General features: G+C 38.7%; 2 protein-coding genes across 2 annotated transcripts in view; both read right to left on the bottom strand.

The window, feature by feature from the left end:
* shoc2 (SHOC2 leucine rich repeat scaffold protein) overlaps positions 1 to 1202 on the bottom strand; it is a 38749-nt gene extending 37547 nt beyond the window's left edge. The window contains exon 1 of the mRNA XM_024259426.2: positions 883 to 1202. The gene's annotated coding sequence lies outside the window, so the exon portion shown is untranslated. The remainder of the gene's footprint in view (positions 1 to 882) is intronic.
* Positions 1203 to 7092: 5890 nt separating this feature from the next.
* On the bottom strand, positions 7093 to 16821 carry pdcd4b (programmed cell death 4b). Its single transcript, XM_024259427.2, has 12 exons — positions 16667 to 16821; positions 16190 to 16272; positions 15043 to 15357; positions 11965 to 12059; positions 11764 to 11877; positions 11465 to 11686; positions 9370 to 9467; positions 8669 to 8783; positions 8434 to 8541; positions 7960 to 8070; positions 7749 to 7888; positions 7093 to 7668 (listed from the first exon to the last, which is right to left on the bottom strand). Exons 2-12 carry the CDS (start codon positions 16230 to 16232, stop codon positions 7608 to 7610), a joined length of 1422 nt encoding a protein of 473 aa, XP_024115195.1. The 5' UTR covers positions 16233 to 16272; positions 16667 to 16821; the 3' UTR covers positions 7093 to 7607.
* Positions 16822 to 19139: the final 2318 nt, after the last annotated feature.

Below are 19139 nucleotides of genomic sequence, written 5' to 3'. Positions count from 1 at the left end.
ACCCCTGAAGGGAAAAGCCCAAAGGAAAAGAAGACCCTTTTACACTGATATCAGAATAACTTTAGCACACGTGTCAAAGTCAAGGCCCAAGGGGCTGGATCCTTTTATTTGATTGGTATTAATGACCCGATGTTATCTTGATCTTATTTCTAACTTGTATAATTTTGATAAAATATATTTTTATGGAGAATAAATATTGAAAGTTTTTTTAGTTTTAAATTGATTTATTCTGGAATAATATTCCTGCCTTTTTATTATTCATAATTATGTTAAAGAATTACGGTTTAAAGTTTCAAAAATTGACATTCTGCTAGCTGTTTGAACTATTTCAGCATTTACTGGTTGTTTAGGCTATTTTGGAGTTTAGCTAATATTTCAGCTACATACTAGCTGTTTTGCTAATTTAGGTTTTTCTCAGCTTTCTAGGCTGTTTTGAAGTTTAGATATTTTTTCAGCTACATGCTAGCTGTTTTGGAAAACCCTGCATTTTTTAGGCTAATTTGGCATTTAGCTATTTTTTTAGCTGGGTATCAGGTTCAGGATTTTGAGCTATTAACTTCAGTGGTTTCAGCTATCAATTTCAGAATCTTTGGCAGCCAAATTCAGCTTACAGCATTCACACTAGCATTATCTCAGGTAATGCTATATATCTAGTTCATAACTATGTTAAAAAGTTATGGTTTTAAAGTTTTAAAAATGTAGTTTTAGAGTGTTCAATAAATGTTTATCCTGTTCGACTTAAAGTGTGTTTTGGATTTTGGTCCCCTGTGTGATTGAGTTTGACATCCCGGGTCTAGCAGTTGTTCCTGGAAGTATTCAACTATTCATTCATTAAGAACATTGACGTCTGCATCATCAAGATCTTCTCGATCAGCCTCTAACCTGCAGATTGAAAGGCTTCATCCGCCAAACATAGAAGCTCTGAGGTCTGCGGGAGAAGATCACATCTCAATTCCAGCTCAGAAAGCTCACCAACAGCAGGCGCTTTTCCAGGTCAATATTGACCCCTTTGGCTTGCCGTCCCCGCAGCGCTGCAGTTGCGTGACACCGCAGAGGAAAGTCACGTGACTTTGGCGGAAGCGTTGAGCGTTGGCCTGGCGACGGTGCTGAGCCGCAGCTCTGAAGGTTTCTCCGGACTGAAGTGAACCCTGCCTCGTGCTGTGTTTGGACAGTCTGCGTGGACTGAAGCCGTGAGTCTGTGTGATGCACGTTGAGATGCGCGCGAAAGCTGGGTGGATTCAGCGGGACCTCCGTGGGTCACCGCTGCTCTAGATTATGGGATTGAGATGATCCAGATCTGTCGGAACAGACTGGCGGGAGCAGGGATGGAACGTAGAAGTTAAAGCTGCGCAATCTGCGGGCAGACGCAGCGGATGTGCGGAGCATTCAGTGATCAGGAGAATTCTGCTGCTGGTGTTCCCCAACAAGAAGAGCTACACTCGAAGTTTATCTGATGAAGTGTACATGACATAAGCAAGTATACCATAGGCTGTTAAGGTCTAAGTCAGGCATGTCAAACTCAGTTTGGCTCTGGGGCCGGATCCAGACTTTCTGTTCTCAGGTGGGCCGGATCAGTAAAAGAATGTCAACTCCAACTATTTAGCTTTGTTTTTCAGTACTATGCTTTATCATTCAGCCTAAATTTGTAGCCTACCCTACATATAATCACGGATGACAAGGGATCTGTTCTAAGCACAACACATTTATTCACAAACAATGGAGAAAAAAATGATTTTCATGTTTGGCATTGAATGTGTTAACAACTGGTTTATTTTAACAGTTGAGTGAATGCAGTTCTACACCTGAACCAGCTCACCACACTAAACAAACTCAAGTGGGAGCTATGAAAAAAATGTTTTTCCTTAATTATCATACTGCTTTGAAATAATAATAAATAAAAATATATAATAATAAATAAAAATACAAAATAAAAGTTTTAGCAGTGCATGGGCAATAAGATTAGACTACATCAGCTCAAACTACTAGGCTGGGCCTACTGAAGCTGAGAATATACTGCAAAATATTAATTGTCTTTAATATGAAACCAGATTAATCTTATTTTTAATGATCTGTATTTATGAGTGCAAACAAATGTCATGTCATCACACTTTTTTCTCTCTCTCACTGCACTCCTGCAGTCTACTTGCTGCTGCTGGCTCCTGAAACTTGGCATCTTTTTGCCTTTACAAGTGCGTCGATATCAGGTGTCAAATCCTGAGTAGCAGCACATTTAACAATGTCATTCAAGTGTTCATTTGTTAACCTTGAGCGCTGCTTTGTTTTATTATTGTTCATCACAGAGAACACCTGTTCACAAAGATAAGTAGTCCCAAACATGGAGAGAACCTTTGCAGCCACGGCTGTTAATTTGGGGTAACCTGGCACAAGATACTGATAAAACGTATCCAATCCCACGGACCCAAATTTATCCTTCATAGCGGAATCGCACTGCAAGTCAATAAGCTCGAGCTGAATGTCAGCTGGCACATCAGAAGGCTTCACTGTAAATGGCGAGCGAAAAAAGCCGAATTTGTTCTCAAGTTCACTGAAAACCTGAAACCTCCGCTCAAACTCTCGCAGCAAATCTGTTATGTTGTCTTTATATTTATCCAAATCTGGACGATCCGGTGCCTTCGGACGCCTGGTACTAACTCGTGTCAGTGCCGCATGCTGGACGTGAGCTCTTTAACACATTTACTGCCCTCTAGCGGCCGGAGGGAGCATTTGGTTTGTATTTATTTTAAAAAAATCATAACTTTTGATAGAAATGAGCTAGTGACTCGCTTCTTTTTTTGACATACTCAGAAATTTATGACGGGCCGGATTAAATCATCCAATGGGCCGGGTCCGGCCCGCGGGCCGTATGTTTGACATGCCTGGTCTAGGTATATGAATGCTTCTGCAGACTAAAGCGTAACATTTTAAGTTTATAACATACACTCACTCACCGAGCACTTGACATGTCTAACTGCTCCTCAAAGCTTATTTCCAATCAGCCAATCACATGACAGCAACTGAATCCACTCAAGCGTGCAGACATGGTCCAGACCAGAGGTCAGAACCTTTAACAGACTCGTGTTCTACGGGTCAAAACCTCGAAGGAGCCGCAGAGTTTTAGTTTAGCCTTTAGGAAATTTGGATTTGCATTCATGACCTTCTTTATTTTAAACGATAAATATGAATTATGTCTATTTTTTGGCATGAAAATAGCTTACAGCATTCACACAAGCATTATCACCGGTAATGCTATATATCTAGTTCATAATTATGTTAAAGTCAGTTTTAAAATGTTTGTTTTAGTGTGTTCAGTAATTGTTTATCCCGTTTGTTCCACGACCTAAGGTGTGTTTTGGATTCTGGCTCCTTGTGTGATTGAGGTTGACACCCTTGTCATAGGTCATCTTTAGGATATGGTTGATGGTCATCATGGATGTTCAGCCGACATGTCTGCATCAACTGTGTGATGCTGCCATGTCACTATGGAACCTTGTTGAATCTATGCCACCAGGGATAAAAGCAGTTCTGAAGGCAAAAGACGGTCCAACCCTGCATTAGCAAATGTATAGAGACAATTAAAAGTAAACTTCAAGTATGCTCCCTTACTTTTAATATAGACAAAGTATAACTGTAGTACACTTAAGTAGACTACTTTTTCCTGAGGGTTTTCATTCCATTATGTTCCATTTAAATGTTGTTTTCTGTTTCTTTCATTTTTAATATAAAGTCTCAGAGAAATGTTGGATTAAAACAGTTAATTCATGTGGATTAAATGACTCTGATTCTATAACAGCACATTAGTTGGATTATTGATGAGTCAAAGTAACCCATGGTTTCTTACCTTTCAGCTCACATCCTGCAGACACCATGCCAGAAGTGAAGTCAGTGTTCAGAGAAGTTCTGCCTAAACAAGGTTTGTGCTCTGTGGTTTTGACAGCGGTGGTCACAAAAACGTCTGCAGCTCAAAGGTTGCACCACACTGATGCTTCCAGCTCTCAGTCTGTTGAGCTGTGACTGTACACATGCATGAAAGAGACATAATCGAGCACGGACCACATTATCCTCCTGTCAGAGGTTATAACGATGTGAAAACCAGAGCATAGCACGCTCCTGGGAAGAAACGTCATTAGTGTTGTGCTGCAGTGACAGCAGCTCTATCTCTAAGGCTGAAAATGTTTTTACCAGTACAGATTAGGGGTCTAACGATTCATCGACTTAATACTTATATTCCAACAATCCAAGCAGATCATTAGGCTAGTGGTTAATCAAATCAAAGTGACGTAAGCTATACCATTAAAATGTTTCAAAACGAAAGAAATCGATTTTATCAAAATTAGAAAATACAACAATCTGGAAAACTTCACCTGCACTTTTCAGTACCAGATAATTACAGTGTGAGGCAAATAAGTAATTGAACAGCCTGTGATTTAGCAAGTTCTCCCACTTAGAAATCAAGGAGGAGTCTGAAATGTTCATCTTAGTTGCATGTCCACTGTGAGAGACATAATGTAAAAAAATATGGAAATCACATTGAAGCAGGAGTGTCAAACTCAATCGCACAGGGGCCCAAAATCTAAAACACACCTTAGGTCACGGGCCAAACAGGATAAACATTTATTGAAGACTATAAAACTACATTTTAAAACTTTAAAACAGTAACTTTTTAACATAATTATGAGCTAGATATATAGTATTACCAGCAACAATGCTAGTGTGAATGCTATATTTGAATTTATCCACTGATGATGCTACTGCTGTGCTGATAGCTGAAAATGCTAAAATGAATACCGTACCTAAAAATGCTGAAGCTGAAAATGCTGAAGCTGATAGGTAGCTAAAATATCAGCTAAATGCCGAATTAGCCTTAAAGGACTAAACTCTAAACAGCCTAAAAAATAGAAAAGAAAAACGTAAATTAACCAAAACAGCTAGCATGTAGCTAAAATATTAGCTAAACTCCAAAATAGCCTAAAAAATCTTAGTAAATGCCAAAATATTCCAAAAAGCTAGCAGAATGACAATTTTTAAACCTTTAAAACTGTAACTTTTTAACATAATTATGAATAATAAAAAGGCAGGAATATTATTCTAGAATTAATCAACTTAAATCTTAAATAACTTTCAATATTTTACATTAAATTTATACATTTATAAATAAATATGAATTATGTATTTTTTTGGCAAAAGTATAAAAGGAATCTAGAGTCTCTCAAAATGTGATTTAAAAAAAATGTATTTATATATATTTTTTGTACATTTGACAGAAGCTCAAATAACTGATTTTCAAAATAAAAGATGCTCTGTGCCAAACAGGATCATCTCAGTGCAGCTACTAACCAATGTTGTGCAGCATAAGACAATGTGTACTTTTAACTCATAAAAGATCAAACTTTTTACCAAAGTTTTTCTTTGGATATAAAATCTGTTCATTCTGGAGGTAGAGTTGATCAAACAAGACGTCTTCAGGTCAACAGGATGTAAAAACCTACATAGTTTATCATCTATGTGAACCTCATATATTGATGTTCGGTTAAGGACCCTTCTAAATAAATTTATACGTTTTATAAATAAATGCTAATTAAGTAATCTTTACTTTAAGTAATTGCAATTTTATTTTTCTTTTACTTATTTTTTCGTCCTCAGAAGTCTTACTCTGCTGGGTTTTGTTATTTTAGTTTGGATCTTGGTAGTCTTAGTTTTCAGGCTTTGTTTATTTGTTTTCTTTAGGTAGTTTTGGTTAGTCAGTCATTATCAGGAGCTGCTGACTCTGACGGTCGACATGTCTGGATCAGCAGTCTCTATGAATTATTTTATGTTTGGAGCCACCATGGAGAGATAAAAGAGACACATGTGGATCTGGAGCTGCAGGTTACAGACTGCTGGTCTAGATCAATTTTAAGTCTGTGAATGGGATCATATTGTATTAAAGTTAAAGTCCCACTATTTGTCGCACCCCTAGCTGTGTGGAATTTGTTCTCCGCATTTGACCCATCCCCCGGGGAGCGGTGAGCTGCAGACACAGGAACCATTTGGTGGTTTAACCCCCCTGTCCAGCTCCTTAGTGCTGAGTGTCAAACAGGGAGGCACTGGGTCCCATTTTTACAGTCTTTGGTATGACTCCTCCGGGATTCGAACCCACGGCCTTCCAATCTCAGGACCACAAGGCCACTGAGCTGGTCTTATTGTTTAAAACAACCCAGTGTTGACTATGAATTGGATAAGCAACCGCAAATTATGATGTGAATGGAATTGCTGTAATAAATAGTAAGCTAGTGTAGATGGATCTTATTCAACACATTCTCACTCCCCACTCGTCACATATTGACGGGACACGGTACAGGATGTGCACTGGTCCTCAGGACGCATCCAGTACTCATCTAGTACTGTCCTGCATTTCGGCTGATGTCGGTTTGGGTACTGGTTCACCATACATAGTGGGACTGGACTAGTTCTGGTTCGCGGCCCGGAGGTCGGGGACCCGTGATTTAATGGGAACAGCCAGTACATTGAGAAACGACCACTTGGGGACAACCAAAAAGTAAAAAAGTGACGTGGATTGTCCTGAACCCAACGTCAGTGTGTGACGACTTGGGAGTGAGAATGTGTTGTCTTACTTTAATCTGAGGCTGTTTGCCGCACATGATGAAGATTTCTCTTTTCTCTGGTACCACCCCTAGGGCAACTTTCCATGGAAGACGTTCCAACCATGGTTCTGTGTAAACCAAAGTTGCTCCCGCTCAAGTCTGTCACGCTGGAGAAACTGGAGAAGATGCAGATGGAGGCCCAGGAGGCCATTAGACAACAGGAAGAGGCCATGAAAGAGCAAGTGCAGTAGATGACCCAAAGGGGGCGACAAAGCAGAGCAAGCAATGTCAGGCTGCGCTAAGGGCTTCTGTCCTGTAGGTGGGGCCAGAGTGATCAGACTGGCATGGGGGTGCAGGGACCAGTCCTCACAAGTTTAGATGCGTTTTTGTCCACCTTTAATCACCCGATCTGTTGTTTTATGACTGTAACTGATGTTACTGTTGCATTGAAATGTGTTGTCTTTGTGAAGCTGTGACACTGTAGTGTGTTTTTGAATATGGACACAGACAGTTTTCCATAATGAACTGTTTAATGAAGAAACAATGAGTCAGACTGAACTGTTTTCCTCTCAAAATACAAAAATAAACATTATATACAGCCTTCTAGGAAGTGATGTCACACCTCCTGAAGAACACCTGGTTACAGCAGGGAAACAGAGTCAAACACAGCATACCAGCTGCTAAAATGAGCCCCCACCCCATTCAATAAAGCTCTGAACACAAATCAACTTTTTTTTTTTTTTTACCAACACTGCTTTTTGGTAAAGACAAAGGAGTGGGCCCCAAAAAGAAACAATATTCTACACAACAAAAGGAAATGCTGAATGCTGAGAGGTGTGGCACTTCAGGGATAGCTTATTCCAATGTTCTCTAGTAACACCTTTAAGAAAACGGATCTACTTCGGCTGTCATCAAACCTAACATCACTTTCAGAATTCTTCTGACAGACAGGAGAAAACGTCATCATTCTGCAAGACGTAGATGTTTTTCCTCCTCCTTCCAGGAATTCTGCTGTAAAGACAGGTCTCAGTATCGCTCAAGTTCAACAACCTCGCCGTCGCCCTCGCTGACGAGCCTCTTCCGGCTTCTGACCATCCAAAAACCAAGAATCCAATTAGAAAGTGGAAAACATTTCAGAAACACGTTTGTGAACCTGTGAGCACCTACCGACGAGGGCATTTATCTCTCAACTTTATTCCAATGATTTCCACGTTGAAACTCTTCTCAACAAACTGCTCCAGGATGTAGTACGCTCGAGGAACGTCTATGTTTATCTCTGCAATGTCCATGTAAACCCTCTCATAGCCCTAGAACAAAGAAACATCATTACATTAAACAAAGATTCTAATTAAAACAAGAAAATGTCAAACAGCCTTACCCTTCTCATTTGGTCCACAGTAATGATAGAGGACACGGAAAGCGACTTCAGAAGCTGTAAGATCATTCGGAAGGTTTTCTCCCCTTTGGACTCCAGCACCATCACGATTGCCTGAGGAGGGCAGCAAACACAGATGTTTAATGCAGATTTATTTGATTTTAAAGTCAAAGGTTCTATTGTTTCTTTTCTGCCAATAGAATTTTTCCAAAAAGGTTTACTTTTGTCATCTTTGCTAGCTTTGGGGATTGGTCCGAGTGACTAGAAATGCATCAAGAATGAGTCGGATGTGGTGGAGAGAATAGAGTCATTTTCCAAAATAAATATATCAGATCAGAAAAACCACTAACCCACATCTATGGGATCCATAGATGGGAGCTAAAAGCCTCACTTCAACTTTACTCTCTGCTGGGAAAGACCACGAATTACTCAAAGGCAACCAGATCAGCAAAGAGGTTTTTTGGTGGTGTACTGTACCTCATAGACAAACTCGTGGTGGAAATGAGGAACCTCCAGATCCCTCAGGCATCTCTCAGCCTCCTTCAAATCTCCAGACAAAATGTACTCCTTAAGGAGGAGGTTAACCTGCAAGACCAGAGCATCCAGAAGAACATGAGGAGCTCTGCAGATGGCCTCGACTTCTTCAGCCTTTGTAGAATCCATCATCACATCTGAACGTTTTTCACTTCCACTGAAAGAATGTGCAGTCCACCTCTTTAATGAGCTGTGTGACAGGTCTTTGTCCTCCACCAATGCTCCACTGACTGTCTACTCGAAGTCCACCTTTACTCATCTTCAGCAGCACCACAGCTCGGTCCAGCGCGGCCCTGAAAACCAACAGGAAGTCATTAACAAATGACATCAGCTGAACATACTGATCCAAACACAACAGGCAGGTTTCTTCTGCGAAGAAGCAAAGTCAGTGCATACTGATTCAGGCAACTACTGATGCAGTTTGGAAAATGTATGCCTGTTAGTTCATGAAGATGTTCATTTAGTCAGTATGTATGTTAGCATTAGCCGTCCTGTGGAAAATTCAACTGAACGTTAGCATCAAGCTAGCGAACCTTAGCTTTATGTGCTAAATCGATCTATATTTTTATTGATCTATTAGGCTTAAATTGATTCAAATCGATTAACTGATTTTATCAACCCAGCCTTAACTTTAAGGGCTTTGAGCATCAGGAAAAACGCAAAAATCCAATCCATTACTCCATGAATTTTACATTTTTAAATGAAATTTACTCTTGATTAACACACAATAGTTAAAAGAAACCCTTCAACTTCTTTTATTTTAATCTACACTGTTCTACCTTGTAAAATATTTGGTGAGAATAAACATTAAAAAAATCACAGCTAAAAGTTCAATGAAAGGAAATTACAAGCAAAAAGTGGAAAAACATCATCTCATACCTGGCATATTCACAGTCGACTTTGCCTTTGTAGCTGTCAATATAGGTCTTGGACAGTATTTGGTCGTTGACGGCACGCGCAATAAATTTTCCAACCAACTGTTAGAAAAGAAAGACAAATATTGAATAATTAAAATCACATTAAAGACCAAGAATGGTAAACATTTGACACACTGTACTTTAGTTCAATCCTAAGCACCACCTTTGTCAGTTTTCTGCTCATTATTGATAAAGTGCATCTATTTGAACCTATTTTACATCATTGTTAGAGGAGAAATGATCACGGTTTAGAGGAGTTACCCAAGAACAGACACAGAAATGATTGTTGATGCTGCGGGCCTCGAGGGTCTCTGTTTACAGCTGCGTTGGCTCATGATTTAGGAACGTGAAAGAACTGGTTCTATTCTTCTAGCCCACAAGAGGCCGCTCCATCCCATCTGACCTGTGACCTCGGCTAGACTGGCAAGGATACAAGACCCAGAGAGGAAAACCAGTAAGACGGGGAAGGCTGGAAGAATGATGAGAGCCTTTAGAGCACGTGTCAAAGTCAAGGCCCGGGGGCCGGATCCGGCTCTCCAGCTAATTCTATCCGGCCCTCCAGATCATTTATTTTATTGTTATTAATGACCAGATGTTATCTTGTGCTTATTTCTTACTTGCATGATTTTGACAAAATATATTTTTATGGAGAGTAAAATATTGAAAGTTATTTAAGGTTTAAGTTGATTTATGCTGGAATAATATTCCTGTCTTTTTATTATTAATAATTATGTTAAAAAGTTACTGTTTTAAAAAATGGCATTCTGATAGCTTTTTGTGCTATTTTACTATTTAGTAAGAATTTTTTTTAGCCCATTTTGGAGATTAGCTAATATTTCAGCTACATGCTAGCTGTTTTGGCTAAATTAGGCATTTCTTTTTAAGTTTCTTAGGCTGTTTAGAAGTTTAGCTATTTTTTTAGCTACATACTAGCTTTTTTGGCTAATTTAGGATATTTTTTAATTTTGTTGGCTGTTTCGGAGTTTAACTAATATTTTAGCCAAATGCTAGCCATTTTGGCTATATTAGGCCGTTTTTTTTTTTTTACGTTTTATAGGCCTTTTTGGAGTTTAGCTTTTTTTTTTCACCTATATGCTATCTTTTTCGGCTAATTTAGGCTTTTCTTTTAAAGTTTTTTAGGGAGTTTCTGAGATTAGCTAATATTTACATGCTAGCTGTTTTGGCTAATTTAGGCTTTTTTTTTCATTTCTTGGGGCTATTTTGAAGTTTAGCTATTTTTTCAGCAACATGCTAGTCATTTTGGCTGGTTTTGTCTAATCTTTGTTTGTTTTTTAGTTCTTTAGGATAATTTGGCATGTAGCTAATATTTTAGCTAGTAACAGCGTTTTTAGCTACAAATTTCAGCATCTTCCGAGGTCAGATTCAGCTTACAGCATTGCCACTAGCATTGTCGCAATATATCCAATTCATAATTATATCAAAAAGTTACAGTTTTAAAGGTTTAAATATTTAGTTTTAAAGTATCCAGTAAATGTTTATCCTGTTTCGCCCGCGACCTAAGGTGTGTTTTAGATTTTGGATCGCTGTGCGATTGAGTTTGACACCTCTGCTTTAAATCCACAGAGGGTTGAGGGAACATAATCCGACTTGTGGAGAGGGGTGAGGGGCAAAGACCACAAACGGCTCTCAGAGATTTCTGCTGTGCTTGCATTTTACAAGCAGACAGACAATAGGCGGGCCTCGTGTGTCGGCGGACAGAAAGAGCTCAAACCCTCATGCAAGCAGAACTCAGCAGCTCCCAACCAACACATCAGGCGGCACAACATCCCCTCAGACACCACAGGAAGCAGAACATTGGAGCTCCAGTGTTTATGTTCTTTTATTTACTGCCATTTTCTAATTGTTAACACGATCAACATAATTCCAAGATTCTGAAGGAGAAAAGCGGTTCGTTGAGCCGCTTTTCTCCTTCAGAATCTGCTGGAATTATGTTGATGAAGTTCATGTTTGATTCCTCTGTGATTCCCAAACACTGATAGGTGTGATTTTACAGTCAAAATGTCAGCAAGTATCAGTACCCTAAAGTCCAGCCTCACCTGAGGAGCTTCAGGTGTATCCAGGACCAGATCAGGCAGCTCCACGAGCAGCTGGTCAAAAGACTTTTCCAAGTCTCCGTGTGACAGAATGTTTCCATACAGGTCAGCTAGAAGCCTGGAGGTGAGCTCCCTGTGGCTGGCTTTGGCCTCCAGGGCCAGTGACACGGCCAGCGACGGCACCTCGCTCCGCATGGGCCCCAGGTTTAGATCGGAAAGCAGCTCCTGCACGATAAAAAAGAGAAAAAAGTGCTTAACTGATGGTTTGAGCATTACTTTCTGGACGGGAGAAAACTCCTTACAGCTACTTCATTGGTGTCTCCATGTTCAAAGTACTCTTGAACTATGGGGGTGACGGTCTTCTCAAAGTCCTTCTCATCCAGCGGAGGAACCACAGTCTCATAGACACAGTTCTCCTGTCAAAACACCAAAGTTTGGATGTGCTTTAATTCAAACCAACCATTCAGTCAATGGATCAAAAACATCAGCACAATTGTTGTTACCTGGTCTTCATCATAGTTGGGGTCCTTTTCATCTACTTTTACTGGTTCATAAACTTCTCCAGATCTTCCCCAAACACCTTTTCCTCCTGCTCCACCTGCAGACAAAACACACCAACTGTTAGCAAAGCAGAAGCAGTTTTAATGTCTGAAGAATCTTGGATGATTTAAAAAAATAAATAAATAAGAGCTTGAGAGAAAACCGGGATATACCAAGATCCCATCTCATATCCCTTGTGCTATCCTCGGCATGTTTACATTAAAAGTGGGGTCATCTGGACCCCATAAGAGACCATAAGGGTTTTAAATAATAATATTAATAATGGACTGGATTTATCTGTGCTTTTCCAGCTCTTACAATGTGTATCCTTTATTTCTTCATATTTGGTGATGGTAAACTACTGATGTATCCCCAGCTGTCCTGGGGGAGTCTGACAGAGTCATGGCTGCCAGTACGGCCCCTCTGACCATCACCGGGACATTCACACACCAGTGGAGCCACACTGGCAAGTGCCTTGCCTAAGGTCACAACAACAGGGAACAGGGACCAAACCTCTGATCCTTCGATCACTGGCTGACCTGCTCAACCTCCTAAAATCCCCAAAATTCAGTTTACAACTATCTCGTTTATTAAACTTTTCAGCACCTTATTACAGGTGTGGTTAATTGTGCATGTATATACGTGCATGCAATCCTTTCAAGCATTCACAGACATAGGAGTAAAAAAAAATAGTTGACCAAAGACAAAGAAAACTCCTATTAGAAGTAGAAAGGTTGCATTATCTGTGATAATGCTGGCGTGAATGTTTTTTGCTAGTAGTTGCTGAAGATGCTGAAGCTTTTTGCTGAAAATGGTGACGCAATTTACTTTAATTACTGAAGGGATTTACTCAAAATGCAAAAGTTATTTGCAAAATGTTAAATTTGCTAAAAGACTGAAAATTTTGTTAAAGAACTATGAAAGGGCACTGAAGTCGACATAAATTTTTGTAAAATATGTAGTAAAATTCCTTAAGATTCCTTACTGCGTGACAATTTAGCTAAAACATTTAGTGTGTTGGTTAAATATGAGCTAAACTCCAAATTAGGCCAAAAAACCTCAGTAGGCAAGACAATGTACCTAATTTGGCATCTAATAGATCTAATAGATGCCCAATTAGCCAAAAAAGCTAGCTCGTTGTTTAAATACTAGCTAAACCTTCAAAATAGCCTAAAATTCCTCAGTAAACTAAATAAGTCAAAAATATTAGCATGTTGCTAAAATAGAAGCTCAACTCTTAATTAGCATAAAACCCCTAGTAGATACCAAATCAGCTAAAAATGTTAGCATGTTGCTAAAATAGTACTCCATTTTTTAAAATTACTATAAAGATGAAAAAATAGCCCATGAATATATTAAAAGGCTTGTTGCTAATGTATTTTTTTAAATTTGAAGACTTTCTCCTTCATTTGCACTCCAGTCATGAGCAGACAGGCTGCCCCTGAATCCCACAGTATAATCCCTCTGTGTCTGCATGTGGATTATCATGTTAGCAGATCTGTGTACTCAGAGCACCTCAATCTCAAACAGTCTCCACCCAAATGAAGACTGTTTTCAAAGTAAAATCATTTATGCATTCTCAGGATGAGGCACACCAGACCTTTAAGCCACACCCAGGTTGTAAAAGATTACTGTCATCTATGTTGCCTCTTCAGTTTTTGAGACTTCTCTTCTTTCATTTATGTTCTGTCCACAGCAGACCTAAAGCTGGAGTGTCAAACTCAATCGCACCGGGGGCCACCTAAGGTCGCGGGCCGAACCGGATAAACGTTTATTGAACGCTCTAAAACTACATTAATACATTTTTAAAACTGTAACTTTTTACCATAATTATGAACTAGATATATAGCATTACCTGTGATAATGCTAGTGTGAATGCTGTAAGTGGAATTTGATCACTGAAGATGCTAATGCTGGTAGCTGAAAATGCTGAAACTGATAGCTAGAAATACTGAAGCTGATAGCTGAAAAAAAAAACAAAATTACCTAGCATGTTGCTGAAAAAATATCTTCAAAATAACTTCAATAACAAAATAACTTCAAAGTATCCTAGAAGACTGAAAAAGCTTAAATTAGCCAAAACAGCTAGAATGTAAATATTAGCCTAACTCCCTAAAAAATTTAAAAAGAAAAGCCTAAACTAGCCAAAACAGCTAGCGTGTAGCTGAAATATTAGCTAAACTCTAAATAGCCTAAAAAATCTTAGCAAATGCCAAAATAGTCCAAAAAGAATGCAATTTTTTTAAACTCTAAAACCGTAACTTTTTAACATAATTATGAATAATAAAAAGGCAGGAATATTATCCCAGAATAAATCAACTTAAATCTTAAATAACTTTCAAAATTTTACTTTTCATAAAAATACATTTATATATATATATAAGTCCTAGTTTACTAGTTTAACTCCTTTAGACAGGAGCCAAATGACTGCGCTGCAGTGTGGGAGGGGAGAGCATGTCAAAAGGCTCTACATGGTTACATAACTGAACAATGGCCTACATTCACAGTTGTTGACATGTAGAAAAGGATGGCTTACAGCCAGGTGAACCCTTACCTTTGAAATACAGCAAAACATGAAATACAGAGTCCACCAGGACTCTGACTCATCTTCTCAGGCTGACATACATCCCACTGTACATAAACATGTCATTCTACAGCCCCCAGTCTGTCTGAATGGCTAACTTGTGTTTTGAACATGTTCTTGTGGCATCTTTCTGACGATGGAGGACATCTATAAAGAAAATTATGCTCAAAATTCCCTTCATTTTCTTTTTCAAATGAATGTGAATCAGGAGCAGATGTAAAACCTGCAGTCTGAAAAAGATTGTATTTGTGAATGTAGAAAATAGACTGGGCGAGCTAGTCACCTTGCTCTGCTACATTCTCATACATCCACTTGCAAACTCGGGTTTATGCACTCTATAAACCCAAAACATTCTCGTAAAATGGAAACGTTCCTTGCCTTTTCATGAGCTAATATATATTATAATCACATAATTGAATCTGAAAATGTCCCGTATTTGAGCTGATCCTCCACTTACCCTTTTTGGGCAGACCTCTGCCCTTCCCTAGGCGGGATTTTCTGTCCATCAGTTTACTCCTGGGACTTGTGGGTGTTGCCGAGCTTCCCTTGGCCACATCCCCATTGTCACTTAGGGAGTCCCCCCGGCCAGAATCCCTGGAAGAGTTTTTCCTCAGCTTACGCTTGGCCTTAGCTTTGAGGCGAGCTTCATGGATGCTGTTGCTGGATGACACCATCCAGTTGCCATTGACCTCATTGGTGTTCTTATTGGAGACGGACCATTTTCCGTCACCTTCTTCTCCAGATAAGACTGAATCACTGAGATCCTCAGCCTCTGTTGAAGTACAGATGGCAGTGGGGTTAGCTTCTTTGAATTTACTCTGCTGAAAAAAGGCATTTGAGGTCAGATAAAAAATGAACAAACACAGATGTAGAATTTATGGTGATGTTATTTTAGCTCCAAAATGGCATTTATTAACATCCGTCGTCTGACATAACAAACTCTGGGAGAACATTCTTACTACTGTAGTGTGTGTTAGGCAGTAGGCCTCAACTCAAATAAAAAAAGTCTGAATTGAAAGTGTGCGTTGAGTGATAAAAGTAAGGAAGAAAAACAAAAATACAAAACAGCTGTTATAAACAAACATTTTCATTTGGTAATATGTTTAGGACTGTAGTTTTTTTTTTTTTTTTTTTTAATTCAAGTGCTGGGCAGATCGATCTTAAATTTTGATAGTATTGATCCAAAGTTGGTATTGGCTCAATACTGACCTAAAGATATTGACATTTCCACTCTTGTTTGAAACTTTTCTGTATCATAGTTCATCATAGTTCCTTGTTGTGTGAATGCTTAATGAGCATTTACACTATTGTGATTCTCCTGCCCCTTTTTGTACGTTTTTCAGCTTGTTCAGGACATTACTACTTGTATTTTGTGGTATTTATAAACTTTATAATTAAAACTAAAAAGTAATTTAAATAGGGAAGCTTACAAAAACATTCACAGCAATTAAAACAATTAGATTTTGAGGTTCATGTCACATCCACCGTTATTTACGAATGATATTAGAAGTATTGGAATCGATAACGGCGATATTGACCGGTGTATTGACCGGTCTCGGATCGCTCAGTATCGCCCAGCTCTGCTGCCCCGCATCCACACTCACCGACGGGGTTCGAGTTCAGCCAAGCCTCGCAGTCAGCTGCCATCGTGGTTTAGTGATCGATCCAGACAGGAACAGACTTTCACCTGAAGTCAGAATAACGACAGCGTCGATGACACTTCCAGACGGTCAGCCCCTCCCCCCACCGAGTCCCGGTGTTGACAAACAATGGCTGACACGCGAAAGCTTCAACGGTCACGGTCACTCCACGACGATAAGAAACTTCACTGCCACCATACAGCATACATGCGATTCACACTTCTTTAAAATATGTAGTATAGATGCAAACGATTTCCCAGTTTGATGAACAACTCAATACATCAACAAACTAAAAACGTTTACGTTAATAAAATAAAATAAAAATGTAGGCTTCCGCGTACATGCAGGAAGGATCCAGTCGAAATGAAAATCCTCACAAAAGTCAAGTAATAGGCGTATTTGTTTCGTTTTTATCTGTGATTCAAAAGTAAAAGCACTTACAGTTTCAGCCTCTCAGCTTCCAACTCCAACACGGTCTGTTGTTTTGTCTCACCTACCCAGCAACAGCGTCACACAGGACTGCATTGGTCTTCTTTCATTGGCTATGGGGAGATGTGGGTTTAAGTGAGAACCAATGAAAATGCAACACGGAATTTTCTTCTCGCAAATTCTCTCAGCTGCGTAACTGTGAAATATTGTCCCCTGTCGGTGGAGCTGCGACACCACACCTTCCTCTAATGGATGTTTGTAAAGTATTTTTCATATGTAAAAAAAGAAAAGTCTGCAAAAAGATTTTATACCTGAGGAGCAGTGTTTTTCAACTTTTTTTGAGCCAAGGTACACTTTTTCCTTGACAAAAATTCTGCGCGACACCATCATCCAAATATGTAAAACAGGAGAAACTCTCGTCTGTATCGAGGCACAATCTTGCAACAATTTTTTTAATAATTCAGTCAGAAAAACTGGAAGTTGCGGCTGTTTTTTTCCTAAATGTTGTAAAACAAAAACAAAAAAACAGTTATAGTTTTTAATAACAATTTTCAACTAAATTATTTGAGATCTTTTTTTGTGTCATGTATATTTTTATATTTGTTAGTATTGCCTTTTTGTTTTGTTTTTTTCACCAGCAATTTTGATGTTTTATTACTGCTTTTTTTTTTTGTTTTTTTTTTAAATCCATGTTTGTGGTGCTGTTATGCTTGCATTTTTGCTTTGGTGCATTTTTTTAAATGGTACTAGTTACTGTTTTCTTATTATTATTGTATTATGCCATTATTATTACAAATGATCTTCATTTGATGTAAGTTCCGTTCATATTGTTCATCAACTTTTTTTTGCCGTAAGTCTCTATTACAAAACACTTGAAAAACAAGAATGTAAATTTCCAAAGGTATTCTATGATCAAACATAAAAAAATAAAATAAAATACCGGCATCAATATCTGGGATACTCACCTTAGAATTACTTGGTATTGGATCAATACCCAAATTCCTAGTGTTGCCCAACCCTAGTAAGCACCTGCCATTAAAGAAGTTTATTTGAGGGGAAATGACAATTTTAACACAGGAGTCAATGGAGAATTGCTGATTCTAATTGCTGATTCTAATCACTAGTCTCTTTGGTTAGTTGTGGTACTGCAACATCTCGTCACTTCCTGGTTGACCTCCTTCCTGGTTCACCCCCCCCAGCTGCTAGACTTACAGCTTGGGTGCATCCAACACGCATTATGGGCTGTCTGAATCCCTTCACTAGCCACTACCAAGTGCAATACATAGTGTGTTTGCTATTTTGCTAATGCTGTCCGTGTGCACTTGATGCTCACTAGGTTGGGGAATAGAAACCACAATGCACTGCATTTTAACATTTTGGGCACAAAAAGCAGTATTTAAATACATTTTTTAAATAAACCATCAATATTTTCATCACCAGAATACAGTGGATCCATAAATAGCCATTGTAACATGCTCACATTGATTAGGTTTCAACTTTGTGAAATTAGTGATGATTTGCCCTTAAAAAAAAAAAAAAGTAGTGAGCACAGTGTCTGAATTGCTTTTAAAATCCAGGGCACTAAATTGTCCTGCATTATATAGTTTTTTAGTAGTTAGAAGGAATTCAGATGGACTGTCTGCCTATTTGAGGTGACGTCTTAACGCACCACCAACTTGGAGAGGTCTGAGTACAGTGCTATTCTTTCTAATAAGAACCGTGAATTTATAACTAAAAAGTGGATTATTGTGCTTTTCAACACAATAACAAGAATACATAAATGAGGAAAACAACATTTGCAGTTATAATTATTTTTCCCTCTCTCTTTTGCTGTGGTGCTGGAGTGCCAAAAAACAGAGAGAAAAAAAGACTTACAGCAAAATCAGAAGACAACACAAATCAGTACAATCCTGATGAAAAATATTTGAAAGGCTCCTCTGCTCTGCTTCATGCTGGAAAAAATGTACCCCTTGAACACAAGTCAAAGTCAAGGCCCGGGGGCCGGATCCGGGCCTCCAGATCATTTTCTTTTATTGTTATTAATGGCCAGATGTTATTTTGGGCTTATTTCTAACGTTTATAATTGAAGATATTTTTTTTATGGAGAGTAAAATATTGAAAGTTATTTCAGGTTTAAGTTGATTTATTCTGGAATAATATTCCTGCCTTTTTATCATTCATATTTGTGTTAAAAAGTTACGGTTTCAAAGTTTAAAAAAATTTAGTTTTAGAGTGTGATAAATGTTTATCCTGTTCAGCCTGCGACCTAAGGTGTGTTTTGGATTCTGGCCCCTTTTGCAATTGAGTTTGACACTCCTGCCACAGACCCTATGCCCCTGAGTATATAGCATTATGTAAGCTGAATTTGGTCACTGAAGATGCTAGTGCTGAAAGCTGAAGATGCTGAAATTGATGGCTAAAAACTGAAGCTGAAGGCTGAAAATGCTAAAATATTAGGTAAATGCCAAATTAGACTAAGACACTA

This window comes from Oryzias melastigma, linkage group LG1, assembly GCF_002922805.2.
Source record: "Oryzias melastigma strain HK-1 linkage group LG1, ASM292280v2, whole genome shotgun sequence".
In the NCBI taxonomy this organism is placed as follows: Eukaryota; Metazoa; Chordata; class Actinopteri; order Beloniformes; family Adrianichthyidae; genus Oryzias; species Oryzias melastigma.
The sequence above is the reverse complement of the archived record's forward strand: the minus strand, read 5'-3'. Positions and strand labels throughout refer to the sequence as shown.